Genomic DNA, 24,226 nt, shown 5'->3' with positions numbered 1-24,226 from the left:
CTGTGTAAACAGATGATGGCGTTGCCGTCAAACAGTTGATCACTGCCGTGTTGCAAAATGCAACGAAAAGTCCTACATGACGGTAATAGTGTGATTAAGGAGTGTACATGTCTATACTGCACTTGGATAATGCGACTAAAATAGGAATACTCCACATCTCTTAAAAGTCCTTTTTAAAGTGTAGGCCTACTTACAGTAAGAAGTGTTCATAAAAGTGCACTCTTCAAGTACCTTAAATTGCTTTATATTTCATATTACATTATTATGCAAGTGTATTTTTTTAAATGCATATACAGGATTTGAAGTTCACTGCAAGTGAGCAATCATTACAATTAAGTGCATTTATTTTTCACAAGGAATAGGAGAAACCTTTGTAACCTTTAAATTATAATCTTCCAGGAATTAGCAAAACTTTGTCGAGCAGTTCATATTAACAAACTTCTCTTTTGTAGTCTGTTCTTGTAATATTGTCCAAATCTTCTGCTCACAGCTGAGGATGACAGTCTGGCTTCTAAAAAGAAAGTTACGATTGAGGACATCTTCAGTGGGAAGCTCCAGGCACACGACCCTGAGGCAACATGGATCAGCGGTGAGTGGCGCTTGAGTTTTACTCTCTATTGTTCAGCTGCCAGCGCTGTGGGTGGATGCAGCATCTTTTTCATCATCTCATAACACCAAAGAAAGAAATTGCACCAGGATCTGCATCTACAGCCTCATACTGATCGAAAGCAATCTCGGTGGAACTTCAGATGAAAATCCCTATTTAATATGGACAGGTGTGGAGATATATTCTTCCCCAGCATTGCTTATTCTTCTCTTCCTTTGTTCAGGCTTGAATTCTTTCACGTAGGTTTAGAGGCTCTGGGTTTTCATCATACACTTAAAGCAAATGAGTGCAGACCCACAGTCACTTTATTGCCTTTTGTCGACTGTAAAACTTGGATAGGACTATGTATTGCTTTTCAATGCGGAAAAATATGCAGCATACCCGGAAAAAAAAATATTCTGATGAAAACTGGCTTTTCTATCTGGTCCAAGCTGGTACATGGTTTTCAGCTTGTTTAAATTGGTCATTTATGATCATTAGGTGATGCATGCTGGAATAGATGGTTTGCTAAATGGGATTACTAGCTGAATACTTATTTAATATATTATTCCAGAAATTTAATGTGGAAATATGTTTTTTTTAAAAAAAAAAAAAAAAAAAAAAAAAAAAAAAAAAGATTGTGAGATATAAACTCACAATTCTAAATAAAAGTCAGAATTGTGAGATTTAAACTTAGATTAAAGGAGTTCACTTCCAGAACAAAAATTTACAGATAATGTACTCACACCCTTGTCATCCAAGATGTTCATATCTTTCTTTCTTCAGTTGTAAAGAAATTATGTTTTCTGAAAAAAACATTTTAGTCCAACATATAATGGACTTCTGTGGTCCCCCTGAGTTTGAACTTCCAAAATGTAGTTTAACTGCAGCTTCAAAGGCCTCTAAACGATCCCAACCGAGGAAGAAGGGTCTCATCTAGCGAAACGATCGGTTATTTTCTAGAAAAAAATGTACAATTCACTTTTTAACCTCAAATGCTTGCCTTGTCTAGGTCTGCATGAACTCAGTTTTTTCTGGCTCAAGACAGTTAGGGCATGTTGAAAAACTCCCATCTAATTTTCTTCTCCAACTTTAAAATAGTCTAAAATCACTGCAGAAGTACACAGAAGTGTTTACAAAGTGAATATGCAAAGAAAGTCAAACGCCCTTTACAAAAAAAGAGGGTAAAACAGCGATGTAAAAATGTTAAAATGTAAAACCTTTAGGCTTTTTAGGCTTCTATAGGGCCCTATGATTTCCACGATGCAGAAAATGTGAACGGAATCACAGAATTTGTCAAAGTTTGGATTAATTAATCAAAAGTAGGTCATTACACTTAAATTAAACCATGATATGAACTAGTATCTGTAAATGTTAAGCTGCTAAAATACCATTTAAATATGAATTCTGCATGTTCTGGTGTCTCTGTGTTAATGAATGGTTTTATTTACTGCGCACATACTGAAGCGCGTTTCAGCCTCTGCTGCCTCACTAAATGAGGACATAAATACATGAACAACATCTCCAGAACTGCTCTGAGAATCATTTCATGAGCATTTGACCATTCCATTTGAGTAAAACTAGCGTCATGTTATATACACACAGAACTGTAAAGGTATTCACAGCAACCCGTCAAAATAAAAGTCCGGTTTAACTTAAAGACATTGTGCCAGAAATATATTACTATTGTTCAGTAGAATTTACATAACCTATTACTACTACTAAAACGAAACAAACATTATTTTAGGGTATAATCACACACAGTGGTGGACGAAGTACACAAGTTGAGTACTTGAGTAAAAGTACAGATACGTATAATAAAATATTACTCCAGTAAAAGTAAAAGTGCTACTCTTTCAATTTTACTTGAGTGAAAGTACAAAAGTACCCGATTTTTTATGTACTTAAGTAAAAAAGTACTGATAGATTTATTTTGCAATTTTATATAGGCTACTTAATTGAATTTTATATTAGCACATATTTTTTTTTTTATAATCCTACTGCTCAAAATACCTGGGATTTTCCCAAAAAATACATTTTTGTTGTTGATATGGACTATGTTGATGAGAGTGATGTAGTAATATTCAATGTGAAGCTTACACTGCAATGTACCTGAGAGAAAACAGATTTGACCATCAAATTTTCACCAGTAAGAAAAAAGTGTTTTAAAGCTCGTTTGCATAACGTCAAAGTTATATATGACATGGGAATAAGGCCCGAAGTTGGCAAGAACATTTTAAGGAAAATATAACTATATTTTCATAATGATTTTTTTTCCTTTCAAATATTGTCTGTGTAAAAACACCCCTGGCCAAATGCCCCCAGAGAGCATCACTTTCCACTTCGATAATTACTGCAGTTACCATGTTCTGAGCATGACATCCTTTCTTTTTCCCTCGGATGTAATCTATCTAGGTGGTTGAATAAAAATATGTGGACTTTATATCTAAAAAATCTCAACTTAGCACCAGCAAGCAGCTAGACAGTTAGCATCAGCTAACAATATTTACTTATTTTTAGTATGGTTATGAATAACTGTCTACTCTAGCTAATCCAAACAATATAAAAATGTATACCGTTGCAAAACAATATAAAAACAGATGTCATGTAGGGCTACATGCATAGCATTTTAATAAAACTGCTAACGTTACATCAGCGAGGAATATGAACGTGCATGAGTTATTTTATTTAAGCTGTTATTTAAATTTTTCGTTTTTGATGTGTCTGAATTCAAGCATTTCAGTGCGCTTAAACAGATCACCTTTTACAGCAGATGTAATTCACAAACAACGGACAGCTCTGACCTAAATATGATTTTCAGTTATAATAATTAATCCTAAAATTCGACATTAGTAACTTACTTTTCGCAGCATCAGTCGCGCGCACACAAGATCTCACGATTCTAACTTGTGAATTCAGCTGACTGGAGACTCGCTCTAAACGGATCATTTGAATCAATGAGCTGTCGACCCTAGAACAGCTGCAATCGGATCATTCCAATTCGTGAATGAATCGTTTGGTGCGACTGGCGAATCAATTTAACAGGTTCATTGAAAAGAATCAGTTTGTTCATGAATCAGACACCGCTTGTGCGTCTCAGAGCACGTGATATATTATAAGGAGTAACGATATGTTTTATGAAATGTAGTGAAGTAAAAAGTACGATCTTACGCTTTGGAATGTAGTGAAGTAAAAGTGAAAGTTACTCAAAATAAAACTACTCCAGTAAAGTACAGATACTTGAAAAATGTACTTAAGTACAGTAACGAAGTACAGCTACTTCGTTACTGCCCACCACTGATCACACAACATTTCTTTCATGTTTTAATTTTAATAGTAAATCATCTTTGTTTGCCAAAAAAAAGTAAGTTTACAAATTTTCAATTATTAAAAGATAAATGAATAACCAGAAAATTTTAAATACACAACACAGAATTTCTGAGGGAAAAAAAATTCATAAGGCTATTTTAAGAATAAATTTGAATAAAATAATAATAAATTTAAATAATTAGACATTCTAAAACAGAATTTGATAACAATAAAACGTACGGTGAGAAAAAAAACATGTATTTGTTGTTAAACTTAATGAATTGGTGTGAAATGGTATAAGTTTCATGATTTTAATTAATCAGACATGCTTTCTGATTAATACAGTTTCATTTAACCATTAAAAAGGAGTCAAGAAAAATTAAAATGGAAAAAATGGAATTGGGAAAAAAATTAAATGGAAATTGGGAAAAAACTAAATATACAACTTCGGACGAGCAAAAAACTGGCTACTAGCTACTACCACTAGCTACAGTACCATGTAACATGTTTTTGAAATATATACACCTTATTATAGGCCTCAGTAGGAAAAAAAAAAGCACTAACAAGTGCATGTCAATTTTTCCAAAAGGACAGATTGTTACAGAAGTTGGCTGTTGAAGACAGCACAGCAGATGGGTCAGGCTAATTAACCGTGAGAGCAGAGGTTGGCATGACCTCACAAAATAGGCAAATCCCTTTCCCCCAAGACCGCACTTGTCCCCAAACTTTCAAAAATTGTAATTCAACATTAGCATGACTGTAAATCTTTGGCACATTAGCATGCCACATAATCCGCAACAACAATGCGTGTTTTCTGTTTTTGTTTTTGGATTATTCTATGTAAAAATTCACCGTCCAGTGTCATATTAGCATGATCCATTAATGCACCACAGTAGCATCATCTCTTAGTATTTCCATTGTTTACAATTGCACTGAATGGTGTCATTGTACACCTTCACATAACATCAGGCAGCATACTTAAATAGATTTATTAATTTTTAAAGGGCCTTTATGTGCATAGCAAAAGTTTATTTAGCATGCATTCTGTTTTAGGTTTATTGCTGTATGTTTCTATATCAACAGTGAATACATGTGAAAAAGAAGCATGTTATTTAAAATGACATGAAAATGTGTTATAGTTTAAATTTGTGACCCTGGACCACAAAGCCAATTATAACAAGCACGGGTGTATTTGTAGCAATAGCCAACAGTACATTGTATACACAGTAAAAAATACTGATCTTTTTTGTTTATGCCAAAAATCATTGGGATAGTAAGTAAAGTTTCCTACCGTAAATATATCAAAACTTAATTTTTGATTAGTAAAATGCATTGCTAAGAACTTCATTTCATTTGGACAACTTTACAGGCGATTTTCTCAATATTGAGATTTTTTGCAACCTCAGATTTGAGGTTTTCATATAGTTTTATCTCGGCCAAATATTGTCCTATCCTAACAAACCACATATCAATGGAAGTCTTACTTATTCAGCTTTCAGATGTTGTATAAATCACAGTTTTAAAAAAATGGACCCTTATGGGTGACATTTATATTAAATGCAATTACTTGAACTTTAGAGTGCTTTATATGCATATGTATTTTGACTAAAGGTATTTAGTGCATTATATATGCAGAAAGAGTACATCTTTATATGCAATTTCATAATTCTGTTGTCTTTAACATATGGTATAGTAAAGTACATTAGATACAGTAAAGTAAATGTACTGACAAGTATTTATAGTAAACTAAAATATACATTCTTGATTAAAATATCATGTATATCATGCATTTGAATATATTTGTAATTATACATTTCTAATGATGAAGTTGCAATTCAGTATAATTAAAATATATAAATTAACATATTTAAGACTATGATCAAGTACTTCAAAAGTACTTTAGCGTGTTAGTCTACACAGTGTGCTTCTGTAATGCATGACAAAAGAGGATAGAACCATTTAAAATGCACTGTGAAGAAAAAACTTTGAATTGACATTATTACAAAGTGCACTTAAATAAAGTGTGTTAAGAAATATAGTCAAGTGAACTCTCTTTACGTACAGTTAGGTTTAATTACTCTTTAAGCGCAAGTGGCCTTTTTCATTAATATTACATTAGCTGCAAGTACATTTCTTTAAAATATGCTTTTAAGATTTGAAGTACACTACAAGCGCACATTTAACACAATTAAGCACACTTCTTTTTCACAAAGGAAGCTATTATATGATCAAATTAACGGTCTTCAAAAGAATAGAAACTATAACCAAGTACTTCTGCTTGCTGTAGTGTTTTCGCACGCTATCGATGTATCTGGTTCTCGCTGAGGTTGTTCTGGTGTACGTCTCTAATGCTAAGGCTTTTGTTGATGCTTTATTTTGGCTATTATTTTAAATTTCCTGTGCCTGAAATTTCAATCGATTTCTGGCAGGGTGAAGAATGGGGGTGTCCTTTGTTTGTCCTTGTTTGTGTTGTAAAGGTGCAGCCCCGGTGCCTTGTAAACCGTGCATAAGATGTAAATCATGTTTTGATCTGCATTTTGATTAATCATTTTTTGTTATTCTGCTGCTGAAAATGTATTTGTTGATTTAAGGCTGTGTTTACCTCGCAGAAACAGCCCTATTATTCTCCCTCTGACATGCTCCACAACTCAGCGTCGAGCCTTTTTAAAAGCGATCACTCGTCTGTATTATTTATCAAGGCGGCCGCTATCTGCATTCAGGTCTGGAGCAGACTTGTTTACCGGGGTAGGTATAACATTTACAGCCTGAATAAATAAAGAACACAGTTGCCTTAGCAAAACAGGAACTTTAAAAGCTAGGACAAATGAGCCAATGCTTTAAAATCTGCTGTAAAAAGGTTTTAAAGGCTTTTTCAAAGTAAATTAATGAATACATTTATATGGGTTATAAAAATGAACCCAAGCCATTTTATGTGCACAACAGTAAAACTAGCTGTGAAGCAACTGTCTAGAAATCTTACACTATTGTTATTCATTGATCTATATATGTAATTGTTAAATATTTTAATTTTAATATTTTATTCAATTTTTTTTTAACATGCCGTGTGACAGCTACTTTCTGTGTGCGTGCTTCGGATGTGTGCGCTCAGACTATGTCAGAAGTTTAAACTGGTTTAAAATGCATGATTTCAGTGTGATAGATGTGATAATCAAAACAACAGACGTTTTTTTTAGCAGTATCTGAGGTACGAGCTGTAAAGGCACAGATCTACAGACCAAATATCTGTTTTTAAACATTCGGGATTCGTGCGCAGCATGGTTGCAGAAAACCCGGGAGAGATAGCCTTTACGGCTTGAGAATTACACGGATACAGTACAAAATACTTTGATTTAAAAAGAGTATATATTATACTGATTAGATGTCATTTTCAAAATGTTATTCGCATATTACAAGAGCTTGTCACCCAGCAATGAGCACTGTTATTCAACCAAATTGACGTTAGATAGTGGGAGAGTCTTACAGATTTGAAACAGGGATGACGTTTTTTTGTGGGCGATTCAAGTGGCAGTCTATGGAGCCATGGAATAAAAGAATAAATTTGTTTTTATATTTCAAAATTCTGACTTTGTTTTCGCAATTCCCGGGATTATATCCCACAACTTTAGAGGAAAAACAACTCGTCATTCTCTCTTTTCCCCTTGGCTCAGAGTTTATATCCCACACTTCTGGCTTTTTTCCCTCAGAATTAACTCACTAGTTTTGTTAAATGGAGTTATAAAGTCCGAATTAGGAGATATACACTTGCATTTGTGAAAAAAAAGAACTGTGAGATAAAACAAAAAAATGTTAATAGTAATAGGTTTAAATAATATTTCATGCTGTAACTGTAGGGCTAATACAATACATCCCCTATGAACAGCATATGTGAATATTATGTAGACCTATTGTTTAAATCAAATTTATGCTTTAAAAATAGAGTAATCATAGCAGTTTTCATCCATAGTATTTCCGTTTAAACGTCTGCGTTTAGCTTCAAATGGCGTCTTTGACGACAGTAAGATTTTGACGTCAGAAGGCACAAAAATATATATTTTTTTTGTCTTATTCCATGGGTTTTACCCGTGTACCTCCGCTTGCACAACGACTAATTTGATAGTCATTTAAACAAAAGTTTTGTATCCGACTAGTCAACTTTCTTACCCCAAAAGATGATAAGAAAAAAAAGCTATGTATGTGCATGTATATAATTGCCTTCATTTGAAATACTTATCCAGAAATCACACTGTCAAATCCCTCAATAATTTCCGCTTGCTGTACGCTTGCATTATCATCATTTAATTTGAGGTGGTCGTTAAAAAGGAAACAAAAGAATAGCATACACTCAGCGTCAGCCAATGCATAGCTTATTTGTTCAAATCAGCTGAGGATATACTGAACAATCTAAAATCAGTTAATAGCCTGACAGAATTATTCGTCTTCATATAACGTTAGACAACATATTTAAACACAAGCCAAAAACAATAGAAACGTTTTTCCAGAAATAGCATTAAAACAGCTTTAAAACTTGGGCTATGTAGGCTATGTCGTTTAACAACAAAACAATGCAACAATGCCCATTTTACCTACTCAAGACCATGCGTTTTTGCTCAGTAAATTATCAACATGGTCTGGTGAACTATGAAAAAAAGGCAGGAACTAACGTCGCAGGCACGCAGAGATAAACGAGAGAAACAAGCCGATAGAGTTTTTAGAAAGTGCCTGGACATCCCGCACCACCACCGAAGTGGGTCTTCGTTTAGAGCAATAGACGGTGCTGATGGGATCGCAGCGGCGGCAGGTTGTAGTGAATGACGTGATTGACATTTGCGGGCTTTGACTAGCCTCTAAGCTTACACCTAAGACGTACCTGTTATGCATCGCTCCAGTAAAGTTATTGTAAGCCAATTTGATATTACACCGTTTACACAAAACTTTTCCGAATCCTTCTAATTCAAAATATTCCCACAGTCTTTTATGTGGTCATGAGGTCTCTATAAGGGCATGCAAGGTCTGAGGTAAAAACCTAGTCTTCGCCCAGATACACTTTTAAAAATAATGTATTATTTTTCAAACGTTTAATTTTAACTTTTGACTAATTTTGACTAGTCGACTAGACCCGCACATCCCTACCTGTTACCAGGGTTTTTTTCTGCAACCACTATGTGCACACAGCTGCAAGTGACATTACTGTGATGTCTACTCAATATTAGGGGTGGAGCCGAACCCGAATACGGTATTCGGAAAGGCACAAATAGCGTGTTTTTTACAAATACTTATTTCGAACAAATACTTAAAAAAATATTTGTATTCGGGAACAAGAAAAACTTTATATCAAAAAGCTGCGTTTCCTCATGAGACCGCAGTGCATGCCCGCATGAGCGAGTGAGTGGGTGACATTCAGGAGTCGGAGGGGTTGGGGGCAGGGCATATGCTCCCAAAATTTAATCTGCGCGACCGCAAAATATATTTGGAAGCATTTGTGCGAGTGCGAGAAATCGTTGCGGTGCGACTTGTTTTTATTTCTTTACAAAACTTTCGCTAGCCTAACTACTGCCCAGACTGCTGTGAGCTGATACAGTGACAGTTTCGCCGTTTTCTCCAACATTACATAACTAACTAAACTCGATCTGTACATTCTTAACAGATTTTAGATATTAGTCGTCAATCACTCCCTGTCACTGACACTGCGCTCCGCTGAAACTCGGAACCGGCCGTTTTTTTCTCTCTCTCTTAACCAACCTCTGTTCCAGATTTGTACAAACTACATTGCAATTAGGGGTGTGTGATATGACGATTTTTGATTGTGGACAATTAAAATGTCTCCACAATCTGCTTTTGAAGAAATATACTATATTTTGTGCTACAGCGCACATTCTGGCATACATTCACATCAAATGATAACTCCACTCACGCAGGGGCGTAATTTCCACTGGGGACACACTTTTCAAAATCCCGTTTGTGTCCCACCACTTGAATAGTTTTGTTAAATTAATGTCTTGTATTGTGGAATGCACGCTCAGCACCGCAGAGAGTTTCGCGCCATCGTTAAAACTAAACCGAAAGTAAAACGCGCGCGCGCGCATTCAAAAGCAATTTTAATACCCCACGTTTAGAGAGCGACTCCCCAGTTCACCTTAGCATAGCTTCCCGTCACTCATTAACTTAGTTGGAACTCCTCACATGGATTTGGGCAACCAAATAGAAAAGAGTGTGGCTGCTGCTGAGATCTCTTGGTCCTCCACCAGCCAAAAAAAGTGTGTAGAAGTGTAACGCAAAAAAACTGGATTTTTACGCCTATTTTGAATTTTACTCGAATACAAATACAAATACAAATACTTTTCTCCCCTCAACAAATACAAATACAGATACAAATACTGGCTGCTTTGCACACCCCTACTCAATATCGGTCTATTCTGGAAAAGGGGGCGGGGAGCAGCAGCTCATTTGCATTTAAAGAGACATGCATGAAAACAGTGTGTTTCTGCTCCCACTCAAAATGGGCATTTTCAAAGTGACATAAGAAATTATATGTGGGATATTTTGAGCTGAAACAGATTTTGAGCTTTACGGATACATTCTGGGGACACCTGAGACTTATATTACATCTGGTAAGAAGGACAAAATAGGTCTCCTTTAAGTTTTTCTTAGATTCATAAAACTTCTGAAGAGTCTCCAGTTGAATGTTCAGTCATGAGGAAATCTCACTTTTCTCTACAAAACTGCTGTGTTTGGTTTGATAATATTAAAGTCAGGTGATTTGATTTGCCCAGGGCAGATCAGGTTCAAATACTTATGTGGTTTAAATATTTCCACACATAGCATAACCAAATTTGCCCTATTTACTAGTTGTCATAGCAACACTATACAGAGAAAAAAGTGTGCCTTGAATATTTATTTTACCATAGTAAAAGTACTCCAAACTCCAAAATTAGATTATTTTTAATTCTTAAAAAATGCCATTATTTTATTAGAAAATGTTAAAAATGTTATTTTACTGACAAAATATTTTTGTTTGTCGGGTATATTTTTTTCATTTAATCAGATTTCAACGTTTTAAGCTGTTTGGTAATGTTACAGTGTGCACCTCACATGTTACAAAGTACCCCACCTACGGGGCATGTTGTCACATTTCAGTGACATTTCAATGTATACACTGTAATTAGGAAACAAAGCGACATATTTGTACTAGAAAAGTGTGAAATTAACGTAAATAAAAAATATATACTCTGAACCCCAAGAGGATTTACACAAACTGAGAAATTCAAAAAGTGTTAGGTTGTGCCCCGCACTCCCCGTTTCACTTTTTAGGATTGGTGTCTGTGGTTAAAGTTTTAGCAATTGCATCTTTTTCATAGATGTTGGCTTTGTGAAGATCTCTGTGGTCGTTTTTGTAGATACAGGGTCTTTAAGGTGAATATTGTGGTTTGCTATCACTTTGCTGCAGTGGTTCTGTGTTGTTTGGCCTTTGCTCAATGGTCCCTATCATTTCACTTTCAGTTTTCGTCCTCTATTCGTCTTCACTAATGTATGCAGTCGTTATCGTGAAGACTGTTGTTCTTAAAACACCAAAAAAAATTGGGCTATTAATGTTACAGATGCTCCTGCTAGACATTTTGGCTTCTGTGATTTGTCTTTTTTGTAAGTTTGACACATCACTTATTTCACTGAGCACTTGTTCTAAACACTGCTGAACACTAATATACATCGTAGAGAACAAAATGGAAAAGATCAATAAAAGTAATTGCACATATGATATAATAATAGGTGTTTGCGTTAGTTTGCACACACACACACACACACAAATACTACCAGTCAAAAGTTTTTGGACAGTAAGATTTTTAATGTTTTATAAAGAAGTCTCTTCTGCTCACCAAGCCTGCATTTATTTGATCCAAAGTACAGCAAAAGCAGTAATATTGTGAAATATTTTTACTGTTTAAATGACTGCTTTCTATTTAAATATATTTATAAATTTATTCCTGTGATCAAAGCTGAATTTTCAGCATCATTACTCCAGTCTTCAGTGTCACATGATCCTTCAGAAACCATTCTAATATGCTGATTTGCTGCTCAAGAAACATTTATTATTATTATTATTATTATTATTATTAATAATATTTACAGTTTAGTACTTTTTTAGGATTCTTTGATGAATAGAAAGATCCAAAGCTCTGCTTTAAATCAAATTAACGCAGGCTTGGTGAGCTGAAGAGACTTCTTTAAAAGACATTAAAAATCTGTGTGCGTGCTTGTTAATTATTAATTATTATTTGGTAAATAACTGTGTAATAATGCATATTATCCCAAAAGGATATGATGATTCATAGTGATAAAACACATCACTTTCTGCCTCTCTCTCTCTCTCTCTCTCTCTCTCTCTCTCTCTGTCTCTGTCTCTCTCTTGCTCTCTTGAGGTTTATGTTATGATAATGTTTAGCTGACTGTATATTAATAGGATATCATGTATGTCAAGGATAATCTTTTCTTCTTTTTTTTTTCAAAGACACTGAGCTGCTGTACCGTACCCGTGACGGCAATGTGACGAAACTCAATGTGCTGACCAATGCCAGCACAATTTTGGCGGGGGGCAAGATGTTTGAGAGTTTCAAAAACCAGGTTTGTACCGCTCCGGTTCACATCAAAAAATACAGATGTGCAAAGCCAAAATCCATGACCTTCTTTTCTTTGGTTTCAGGGATCCTACAAACCGATCAAATACCAAGTCTCTCCTGATTTAAAATATGTACTGGTGGCCTACAATATTGTGCCAGTAAGTGCTTTGTATCCTAAATCATAATGTGAAGAATCCAGCTATGTTTGTTATACAAATTCTCTAGTCTTTTGTTACAAAGTCCTCTTATCTGTTGCATCACATCCCTTTGTAAAAGATGACACGACGTGCAACTGATCGCTTCTAAAGGCCATCTCATCTGTTCTCTTTGTTCTACAGGTTTATCAGTATTCCTTCATGGCCTATTACATCATCTGCAGCCTTGATTCTCCGTAAGTCTTGTTGATATGACATTCTCACTGCTTTTTCTTTTACTGTCATCTCGCCCGAGCTCTTCAGAGAAACTTGAATCGTGGGTAGCACTGCCACCTAGTGTGTTTCCTAAGAACTGGTGTCATTTCCCCAGAGCCGTCCGTGTCTGTGCAAATATAATTTGTCCTCAGAGTCGTTCTCCCTCTACCAGATCTGAATTATTCACTTCGTGTAGCCTTAAACATCGCAAATGAATTCAGATTTTGACCCATGAAATACATCAGCATGATAACTGTGTAGGAAACTATAGTAATTAGACTTCAAATAGATTAAACATGTACACACACTTTCTCATTCAGCTCACACACACATTCACACTCTTCCCATCATTCTAACAGACACATATGAGATTATTTGACCTCTGGTGTCACATCACAACACCACTCATACATGAATGCAAGGAAACACACGCACATACACACACAGTCGCCCTATTCTGTTTTTGAGATTGCTTTGTTTTTTGACAGAGAGAAAGTGGAGCTGACCCCTAATGAGGTGCGAAACACCGCACTGCAGTACGCCGGATGGGGTCCCAAAGGACAGCAACTGGTGAGAGAATCACAAACACACTCACTGAAAAAACTGAGATTTAGAGGTACAACATAAACACAGTCACATGAGGTTTGTATATGTAGTCTGTCGATCATTATATCGTTAATCAGTCTATGGTTTTGTGGAAGGTGCAACAGGTTGAAAAGAATATGCAGTATGCATATTTACTGCTTAAACATGCAATATTAATAACATTTAATTGCACAAGTTACTACACTTACAAAAAGCAAATATTGTTTAAGTAGACGAGCTCTGTATTCTTTCTTACTGTATTTTACATTCTTTTCCTGGAAATGTTTGAGTTTTACTGAGTCATGTAATGAACATCATGATCATAATCTGCATCAAATCCTGGTTTGCCCTGATCCACCAGTCGTGATAGAAATCTAAAGAAGCCCAAATCCCCACTAATCTTTGGAAAACAGAGTGTTTTAGGCTTTCAGCTTAATTTGACTAAAGCACTAAACTAAAGCAGCTCATTTTCAGGGTGCTAGAAGAACCTAGATGTGCCATAGATGTGCTGTATATGAGCCATTCTACAAAACTGGTACGAACTGCACATTTAAAATGCATTTAACTATTTAAATCTTAGATGTTTATTAAGATCCTTTTGTTATTTATTGAACCCCACAAAATTATTGAAAATATCAGTAAGCTTAATTACAGAGAGAGAGAGAGAGAGAGAGAGGTTGCGCTAGACTTCAACATTGTCCTTCATTTTGACGGACAGGGTCGTAGAAATTCCATCATTAATCTGTTATTACCCTTCATTTTAATTTTCATATTTTAATTAGAATAACACGTTTAATTGCTTTTACTTTTGTTCACATTTTCGTTTTTAATCATGAACCTACAGGACGACAGCGCAGTGTTTAAAAACAACAAAATACACTAGGACTGGGTAAAAAAAAAATCGGTTTCTCGACTTTAATAGATTCTCATTTATTTAATGAACCAATATCGATTCTTAAATCACAATCACAATGTCTTCCTTTCAATATATAGCAATAGGCTAGGCTTTGTGTTACTTTTGATATGAAACAAAGTCTCAGATTTCAAATTCTGTCAATTTCCTTAATAAATTCAAGCAATAATTACTGTTTTGGGCTCTTTTTATGTGGCGTGATAGATCGTTGTAGCTTCTGTGTACTCGCCTGTTCGTAATCAAATGCATAGGAAAACATTTGTGATTAGTTTTGTTTATGTTCTGTATCCAGTGCTCTGCTACCACACTGGAGCACACTCGCCACCAACTGGACAGTAAATTGTAAATTGTAAATTATGAAACGTTATGTAAAAAATGTCCCACATTTTTAATGTCAATAGCGAAACACTGTATGTTTTAGTCTGTTGGCCAAGACTGATTTTGACTAAACCCACACATTTATGATCAGGAGATATTCCTGTGTCCCCCACTCTTATAGCTACAAGGTGTGCGTAGATAGGCCCCATCATTTTGAGATAAATGTGTTCAAAAGTCTGAAAGATCTGTGTCTAACTTTAAGGAACGTCACTACCGAAACCCCTTTTTTTCTGCAGTTAAGCACACTTTTTTGGGAGTTATTTCATAATATTTAGTTTTTATATGTGTACAACTGTCCAGAACTGTGCTAGCTAACCATGAGCTCATTAGCATCTTTGAGCTAGCTTCAAAAGTATCTGAAATTGTAACTACCGAAACGGTCACAACTGAAACATATTGTTGGAGTTTCATTGTTTCATTGTTTTTTGGGTGTTATCCCATAGAATTGTCACTACCCAAACATGTCATCGGTAGTGTTTCGGTAGTGACAGAAGGAAACACATAATCCTCATATTTAAGGGAAATAAACAATATTTTAGTACAGTTATGCAATTTTTAGTATTTTTGTATGTTTTAGTAGTGTTTAGCATGTTGTTTAAAATTTTGAAATGTGATATAGTCACTGCCAAAGCATTACTGTCACTACCGAAAATGTGCTGTCACTACTGAAACATGGGAGGTTTTTAAAAAATAAAGTAAACTGAATTATCAGATAAGATCTTACGATAGTTTTTGGTTCAATGTATATTCAAACTAATGAATCCTTAACTTTAAAATCAGTATGGTCAACTTTTTTCCCTTTTACAAAGAAAAATTGGATTCAGATCACAGTTGAAATATTGTTAAAAATGTCATTGTTATGGATTTTAACTGGTCACCATTTCACAGTAAGTCACAATAAAAAAAATATTACTTACCATTTTGAATTATCTTGAAGCTTGACAAATTATTTTTTTAAATAATATTTCATATACCCTACAGTTTCAAAGTTTGGGGACAGGATAACTTTTTAAACTTAATATTTTTACTCCGCAAGAATGCATTAAATTGATCAAAAGTGACAGTAAAGACATTTATAATGTTTATTAAGGATTTCTGTTTCAAATAAAAGCTGTTCTTTTGAACCATTTATTCACCAAAGAAACCTGAAAAAAAAAAATTCACATCTTCCATAAAAATATTAAGCAGTTTTATTTTTTTTACTGTATTTATTATTGGCTAAATGCTGTTTTCGTGAGCGTAAGACTTTCGAAAACATTACAAATTTTACCATCCCGGAACTTTTGAACTTTTGAACTTTTGAGTATCTTATGAAATCAGTAATAAATTATGAAAAATACTAGAATTGAAAATAATTGTATGCAGTAAAATTGCTTAATATTAACTACTTGCATGTCCATACACGAGATGTCCATCCACATGTACATCACCAGTACTGCACAGGATCTAGAGTTGTGATCTGCTCATATTGGCCTGATTGTGTCCGTTTCTTGCTGGCAGAGAGAAAGCAAGGACCTCTTGTAAACCGATGGCAGATGGCAGCAGCATGACACAATCTCATTTCAAAAGAGCTAATTTTAGTTTCTTTCTGACCTTAATTAGTGGCGTTTGGCAAGCCAAGAGTCACCACTACTCTTACCTGTAGTTATGGTTAGAAATTCAAAGACAACCCAAACTAATTAGCTTTTGAATGTTTTAAAGGGATAGTACACCAAAAAATTAAAATTCAGTCATCATTTACTCGCCCTCACATTATTCCAAAGATATATGAGTTTCTTTCTTCAGTTAAACACAAAAGAAGATACAATCTTAAAAATAAAGATGCTTCACAATGCCATAGAAGTACCTTTTTTGTTTAAATGGTTCCATGAAGAACCTTTACAGGGGTCATCGGATGCAAAGTTCACTTTTACATGTTGTTTGAACATTAATGTGTGTTGGCAGTGTATGTACAAATCTACCCTATAATGATAAAAATCCATGCAGTGGTTTTTAATTAATCTGTAAAAATAATATCCCCTTTTTCAAATCGAGCCATTCTCAGATGCCTGTCGTTGTGCCGTCACACCCACAGAGGCCGCTCCCACGATAGTTGATTGACATGAGCGTCTTACCTCAGACCCACCCTAAATGAGCTGTAACAGTCCGACCTCCATTGTTTCGATGCCGGAGCAGGGATGTAAATTAGACAAGAATATCTCCAATTGAGCGATTGAGGTGTTGTGTTGCTGGATGTAATAATGAACACAGTGGTCATCATTTACTCCCAACATCTGAGCTGCTGAAGATGCAGTGGATTATGTTTGTTTGTGAAGGGAATGCGCCTCCAGATCTACATATATCCGTCTATTTCCACGCGAATCATTCGTGATCCAGCTTCACTTACAGCAGAAGTGAGTATAAGGGTTTTTTTTATGAATCTTTGCGATCGCCTTTCCTAATAACATGCTAGTTAGCAAGTTTAGCAGCTAAATGCGGCTAAAGTAAACAGGCTTGTCACTCCACAGAGAGAAGAGAGGGACAGGGTGAGCAGAACTCATTTGCATTTAATGGGAACAATCCATCAGAATGAGTTGATTTTTGCAGAGCTCATTTTGACAAGGTAAAAAGGGTGTTGTTTTACACAACCACTGAGAATTTTTAACCAAAGTATATTATAGACTTTTCATTAAGACCCTAAAGAATCATATCAACTTGTGGAAATGGGCATCTGATGACCCCTTTAATATCTGAAGAACCTTTCTGTTTCACAAAAGGTTCTAAGTGGTGAAAGAAAGTTCTTCAGATTATAAAAAGTTAAGAAAGAGTTGGTTCTTTAAAGAACCTTTGACTGAATGGTTCTTCTATGGCATCGCTGTGGAGAACCTTTTAAAGCACCTTTATTTTTAAGAGTGTATTTTAAAAAAAGCTGGTCACCAAACAGTTGTCGGTAGCCGCTGACTTCCATAGAATGGAAAAAAAAAACATAGTATGGACGTCAGTGGCTAGCGGCAACTGTTTGGGGGCTTGTTGAGCAAGGGTGTACTGTCATTATTTTACTTTATGATTTTCATCCAACAGACAATAAAACGTGCAAAAAAAAGATCTGAACCTGAGGGCATCATGTGTATTTTAAAGGAGAAGTTCACTTCCAGAACAAAAATTGACAGATAATGTCATCTGTCAATAAATTTTTGTTCTGGAAGTGGACTTCTCCTTTAATGTTTGTGACAAGCAAATATGGCAAGCACAGACAGGGGATCATTACTGTGTTTGTTTTAGTACGGTAGTCCGTTGCTTTTGTATTAAACTCTTCTGTTATCAGTCAACACAAGAAGTGCAATAAAATACAACCCTGGCTTATTTGTGTTAGTGTTGACCTGCAAAAAATATGGCTTTGCACTGTACTGTCATAATCATACACGAATACATATTTGTTTTGTGTGTTACAAGCAAAGCACACATGCTCACTTATGTGTGTGTTTGTGTGTGTGAGTGGAGCATCAGGTGTGTAATTTTCCGGGCGCCCGTATGCTGTCCTGTGCCTCCGTGACGCCTCCGGCAATTAGTTTTCCGTGACAGAGCAATCAGCAGGGGTCTGCGCAGCCAGAACCTACACTGAAGGTCACATCCCAGACTCCTCCGGGGGGGAAAAGAGCGCGAGACAGATCAAAATGGCGGTCATGGATGAGCAGAGATAGAGGTGTAGAGGAGGAGTCGCTGTACATCACAGGTGTGATGGAGAAGAACGTACACACAGTGGGACTGGGGCCAGAGTGTAGACACATGCCATTGGCTCCCTTCCCAAAACCTACTGAACCGCCTCGCTGTCTACTGTCTACATAGGCAGCTGCCTTCTAAAGCTCAAAATAGCATTTCAACACTGTATAAACAAGATGATGGATTATCAATGCATAAACATTCAGAAAGCAGACTATTTTTGACACGGTTTTCCATGTATTATGTTGCTATTATATCCTTGTTTGTGGGACAAATCATATGAAACAGTGAAATCGATCATTATAAATTAATATTTTCCATCTTGTCTTTGTCTCACAAACGATGTACTCTAGTTCTACAAGAATGATGTATTTTTTTTAGGCCAACCCGGTAGCATTAACCTGGTTCTTTCGATGAAAAAGCCAATGGGATTATTCCACAGGCTTTTGAATTATTGCAGAAAATAAGCTCTGTGATCAACTAAGGTTTATGATTCAAACATGTTTTGTTCATCAAGATAATCGTCACAAATTAACTTCCTGAAGTCTAAAAAGTTAGGCTATAAACAAACTACACTAGTGTTACACAACTTACTACACCAGTCTTAAGTAGTACGGATATTTGTAGCAAAAGCCAAAAATACATTGTATGGGTCAAAATTATCGATTTTTCTTTTATGCCAAAAATCATTAGGATATTAAGTGAAGATCATGTTCCATGAAGATATTTTGTAAATTTCCTACCGTAAATATATTAAGAGTTTGGTTCCAGAACGCTAAAAATCCTTTTTGATTAATTTAAGTAAAAATGTGTTTTCTTTACCAAGAAAGTGGCAAGATGAAAACCACTATTTTCAGTTTCAAACTTTCACATAGCATCTGTAGGTTATAATAACCTGATTTTGATTTTTCAAAGATTTATTATAAAAACTGATCATTTTTCCCAAAATGCAATAAATCCATTAGGTGTCTATGCTTACTTTTCTTTTTAGAGAAAGTATAAGTGATGGAAAGAGAGGGCATAAGTGCAATCAAATTTATAAACTCTTGTTAAGATTAATGTTTTAAATATACAGTTTTGAACATAGAAATATTAAATGAGTTTAATAACTTAAAATGAAACTAATGCCAGTAGGTGGCGGTAAGTCATTGATTTGAAGCAAGTGACTCTTTTTATGAATGGGTAATTGATTCATTGACTCACTATACAACGCACGATCATTCGTAAACGAAACACCGCTGTGTTTGAATGGAGCTGCGCGGCGGCTCAGTTGTGACTTTGTTTCAAACTATTTTTGATGATGAAATAGAGCAAAATCAGGCAATAGTGTTATAGTCAGACAATGTAAGTCACTTAATATTAACATTTTGTTTATTTAACTGTTGTATTAAATCAATATCTCATTTACAAACTCCCTTAAAAATCATTAAAATTAGTTCATCGCGATCTCACAAAATTATAATTAACGAAACTCTTTACACTGCACAATGAATCTCTTATTTACACTCTCTCTACACTTTGTTTATGAAAGTATTTGTCAGATATGTCTGTGATACATTACTCAGCGTTGAAAACTAGGTTGCGGGGTGTATTCAAAGCACTATCTTTACTGTTTACAATGCGTGAAATGGTGCGCTGTGATTGGCTGAGCGGATATATATTGTATTTTGCACAGAAGGGAGACTGAACTTTGTCGCGGTATGGTAAAAAAGGGAGAAAACATGACAGAATAACACGGCGGATATCGCATTTTGCGCAAAATTAAAAACTGCCTTTTCAATACTGACCAGATACAATACTGATTTTGGCAGGAACTCAATTTTGTAAAAAAAAAAGAAAAAAAAGTGGAACCAAACTCTTTATATCAAAACGATTTTTGATTAGTAATATGCATTGTTAAGAACTTCATTTGGACAATTTTAAAGGCGACATATTTTGATTTTTTTTGCACCCTCAGATTCCAGATTTCCAAACTTTGTCACTTTGGATAAAGGTGTCATCTCCTAAATGTATAAATAGCTGCTAAAAGTGTTAATGCAAATGTGAAATTTCGCAGGTGAATTCCATTCTTCAAACATGCTTCATAAATCGCTACACTATTGACAATTGAAAATTGACTAATATTTGCCCATGGAATGTTGCATAAATGTCACTAATGTGACCTTTACACCTAACTAAAACAAGGTGTCTTAGAACAGTGTCAAAGTGTGGTACGAGTACCACTAGTGGTACGCAGAGGAATCACTAAATTAAATATAAATTAATGTTAAAAACACAATTCAATTTAAGTTATTCTGTATTTAAGTAAAGTTTTTATTGTTATTTTTTGTTTGTTTGTTTTTACATTTACATGTACAGTACATATTTTATTTAACTGTTAGGTACAACACATTTTAATTCAATCATTATTTAAGTTTTTTATTTACCTGTTTGTAAGCACTGTGCAGTGTTAATGTTCAAACTGTGTGTTTACAATGTTTAAGTGGCTGACAACAATAAATATTCTTATTAGGAATAAACTGCCTCACTTTTGAACTGTGCAGAGTTGTACTGCTGTAGTTTAATAGTTAGGCCAACTACGTTACTGTCACACCCCTATGGACTGTTTCGTTGGTTTTTCCCTTATGTGTCCTTATTTGGTCTTTCCTGTTCCGTTTCTGATTATGACTTCATTGTTTAATCACTTACACCTGTCCTTGTCTCATTAGCCTGGTTATTTAAAGTTTGATTCAGCTCCTTGTTCATTGTCGGTTCTTAATGTCGTTTACTGTGGTTTTCGTTGTGTTAGCGTGTGGTTTCCCTGCTGTTCCTGTTCGTTCCTGTTCCCTTGTTTGGATGTTATTAATAAAGTACGTGTTCCTGATTTCCTCGTCCCTACTCCTCCTTCCCGCACACGACGCCTGACAGTTACTGTATTTTAATGCTGGTCATTATGGTGGTACTTGGAGACCCAGATATTTTCTGAGGTGGTTCTTGGTATAAAAAGTTTGAGAACCACTGTCTTAGAAGGTAGAATAGTCATGTTGCCTACCTGTTATTAGCACAGCTTTTTCTTCATGAGCACACCTATGATGCTGGACAGTGCTCCATATGTAGGCAGCTCACTGGGATTTGTGAACAGAGCATTTGTCTCATATGAGCAGGTCACACAAACATGATTTTGAAGCTTATTTTTGTTTTTTTATTGTTTTGCTGCCTGTCGTATGTGTGTTCATCCTCATTAGACTGCATGTCTGCAGCAGTAAAGTAGTGATTCATTCTGTTCAGCCCATCTGAATTCATTAACGACAGACCACTGAGCCGTTATATGCTGTCTGCCTGTTTGTTTGTCTGTCTGTCTGTCTCTCTGTGTCTGTCTGCTTGTCTGTCTTTGTTTCTGTCTGTCTCTCTGACTCTCTGTCCGCCTCATAAGCTGTTCCTCTCACGCTGCTCACATTCAGAGTAAATGACAGATGCATTAGATGCATAACAATAACAGATAAATACCTGGGCACAAATGCAACCATTAGTCAGAAGCAAAATCAGACCACGATTCACAAACATCACAGTAATAAGACAAAACCACAGGTTTAAAGTTCTCCTTAATAAATAATACTAATCACAGCAAAATGCTCTTAATGGAGGAAGGAAAGCAGTGCAATTATTAATCCACAGCATTTCCCAAGCTGCAATTGCATCTTCTCCTAACAGTAATCTGAGCTTCTGTTGCAACCACAACTAGAGAAAAGATCATTGTAAGAAAGACTAGACTTGACACATTATCAGCACAAACAGGCCTAGTGTGTGACCTCCCAATGCAAGAAAACATGCTTCAAGCAATTGAAACCTTTTTTTAAAGCTCTTTAAGAAAATACACACTTTTCATAGTCCCACTAGACTATTTAATTTTTACTCTATTGCCCAACAGTCGACACAGATACATCATTGGAGAAATTTGATCTTTTTATTTATTTATTTCATTCTGTGCTGAAAATGATGGTAGTATGTACACTATATTGCCAAAAGTATTCGCTCACCTGCCTTGACTCGCATATGAACTTAAGTGACATCCCATTCCTAATCCATAGGGTTCAATATGGCGTCGGTCCACCCTTTGCAGCTATAACAGCTTCAACTCTTCTGGGAAGGCTGTCCACAAGGTTTAGGAGTGTGTTTATGGGAATTTTTGACCATTCTTCCAGAAGCGCATTTGTGAGGTCACACACTGATGTTGGACGAGAAGGCCTGGCTCTCAGTCTCCGCTCTAATTCATCCCAAAGGTGTTCTGTCGGGTTGAGGTCAGGACTCTGTGCAGGCCAGTCAAGTTCATCCACACCAGTTTCTCTCATCCATGTCTTTATGGACCTTGTTTTGTGCACTGGTGCACAGTCATGTTGGAAGAGGAAGGGGCCAGCTCCAAACTGTTCCCACAAAGTTGGGAGCATGAAATTTTCCAAAATGTCTTGGTATGCTGAAGCATTCAGAGTTCCTTTCACTGGAGCTAAGGGGCCAAGCCCAGCTCCTGAAAAACAATCCCACACCATAATCCCCCCCTCCACCAAACAATGCAGTCAGACAAGTACCGTTCTCCTGGCAACTGCCAAACCCAGACTCGTCCATCAGATTGCCAGATGGAGAAGCACGATTTGTCACTCCAGAGTCACTCCACTGCTGTAGAGTCCAGTGGCGGCGTGCTTTACACCACTGCATCTGACGCTTTGCATTGCACTTGGTGATGTATGGCTTGGATGCAGCTGCTCGGCCATGGAAACCCATTCCATGAAGCTCTCTGTGCACTGTTCTTGAGCTAATCTGAAGGCCACATGAAGTTTGGAGGTCTGTAGTGATTGACTCTGCAGAAAGTTGGTGACCTCTTCGCACTATGCGCCTCAGCATCCGCTGACCCCGCTCCGTCAGTTTACACGGCCTACCACTTCGTGGCTGAGTTGTTGTCGTTCCCGAACGCTTCCACGTTCTTATAATACAGCTGACAGTTGACTGTGGAATATTTAGGAGTGAGGAAATTTCACAACTGGACTTGTTGCACAGGTGGCATCCTATCACAGTTCCACGCTGGAATTCACTGAGCTCCTGAGAGCGACCCATTCTTTCACAAATGTTTGTAAAAACAGTCTGCATGCCTAGGTGCTTGATTTTATACACCTGTGGCCATGGAAGTGATTGGAACACCTGATTCCGATTATTTGGATGGGTGAGCGAATACTTTTGGCAATATAGTGTGTGTATATATATATATATGTGTGTGTGTGTGTGTGACTGAGGACCACAAAACCTGTCATAAGGGTCTATTTTGTGAAACTGAGATTTATACAACATCTGAAAGCTGAATAAATAAGCTTTCCATTAATGTATAGTTTGTAAGGATAGGACAATATTTGGAAAATCTGAAATCTAAGGGTGCAAAAAATCTAAATAGTGAGAAAATCGCCTTTAAAGTTGTCCAAATGAAGTTCTTAGCAATGCATATTACATGTCAAAAATTATATATAAAATTAATATTCTAATGATTTTGGCATAAAAGAAAAATTTCATTTTGACCCATACAATGTATTGTTGGCTATTGCTACAAATATACCTGTACTACTTATGACTGATTATGTGTTCCAGGGTTATATACATACACACATTGAAAAGTTGGAAAAAGGAACAAGGTTTTCAAGATTCCACCAAAAAAGAAAGAAGTTAGAATAATCCAGTGAATCTGTTGTGCCAGATGAAAAGTGCTGTTCTAAAT

At 35.9% G+C, this 24,226-nt stretch overlaps 1 protein-coding gene across 5 annotated transcripts in view; it reads left to right on the top strand.

The window, feature by feature from the left end:
* The window catches only part of dpp6b (dipeptidyl-peptidase 6b), a 197,956-nt gene that overhangs the window by 143,594 nt on the left and 30,136 nt on the right, over window positions 1–24,226 (top strand). For all 5 annotated transcript variants that reach the window (XM_051138230.1, XM_051138240.1, XM_051138222.1 and 2 more), the window contains 5 exons: window positions 491–589; window positions 12,399–12,511; window positions 12,591–12,665; window positions 12,846–12,898; window positions 13,406–13,487. In XM_051138230.1, coding sequence (XP_050994187.1) covers window positions 491–589; window positions 12,399–12,511; window positions 12,591–12,665; window positions 12,846–12,898; window positions 13,406–13,487 — 422 coding nt within the window. The remainder of the gene's footprint in view (window positions 1–490; window positions 590–12,398; window positions 12,512–12,590; window positions 12,666–12,845; window positions 12,899–13,405; window positions 13,488–24,226) is intronic.

Source organism: Labeo rohita, chromosome 2 (genome assembly GCF_022985175.1).
Source record: "Labeo rohita strain BAU-BD-2019 chromosome 2, IGBB_LRoh.1.0, whole genome shotgun sequence".
Classification (NCBI taxonomy): Eukaryota; Metazoa; Chordata; class Actinopteri; order Cypriniformes; family Cyprinidae; genus Labeo; species Labeo rohita.
The sequence above is the reverse complement of the archived record's forward strand: the minus strand, read 5'-3'. Positions and strand labels throughout refer to the sequence as shown.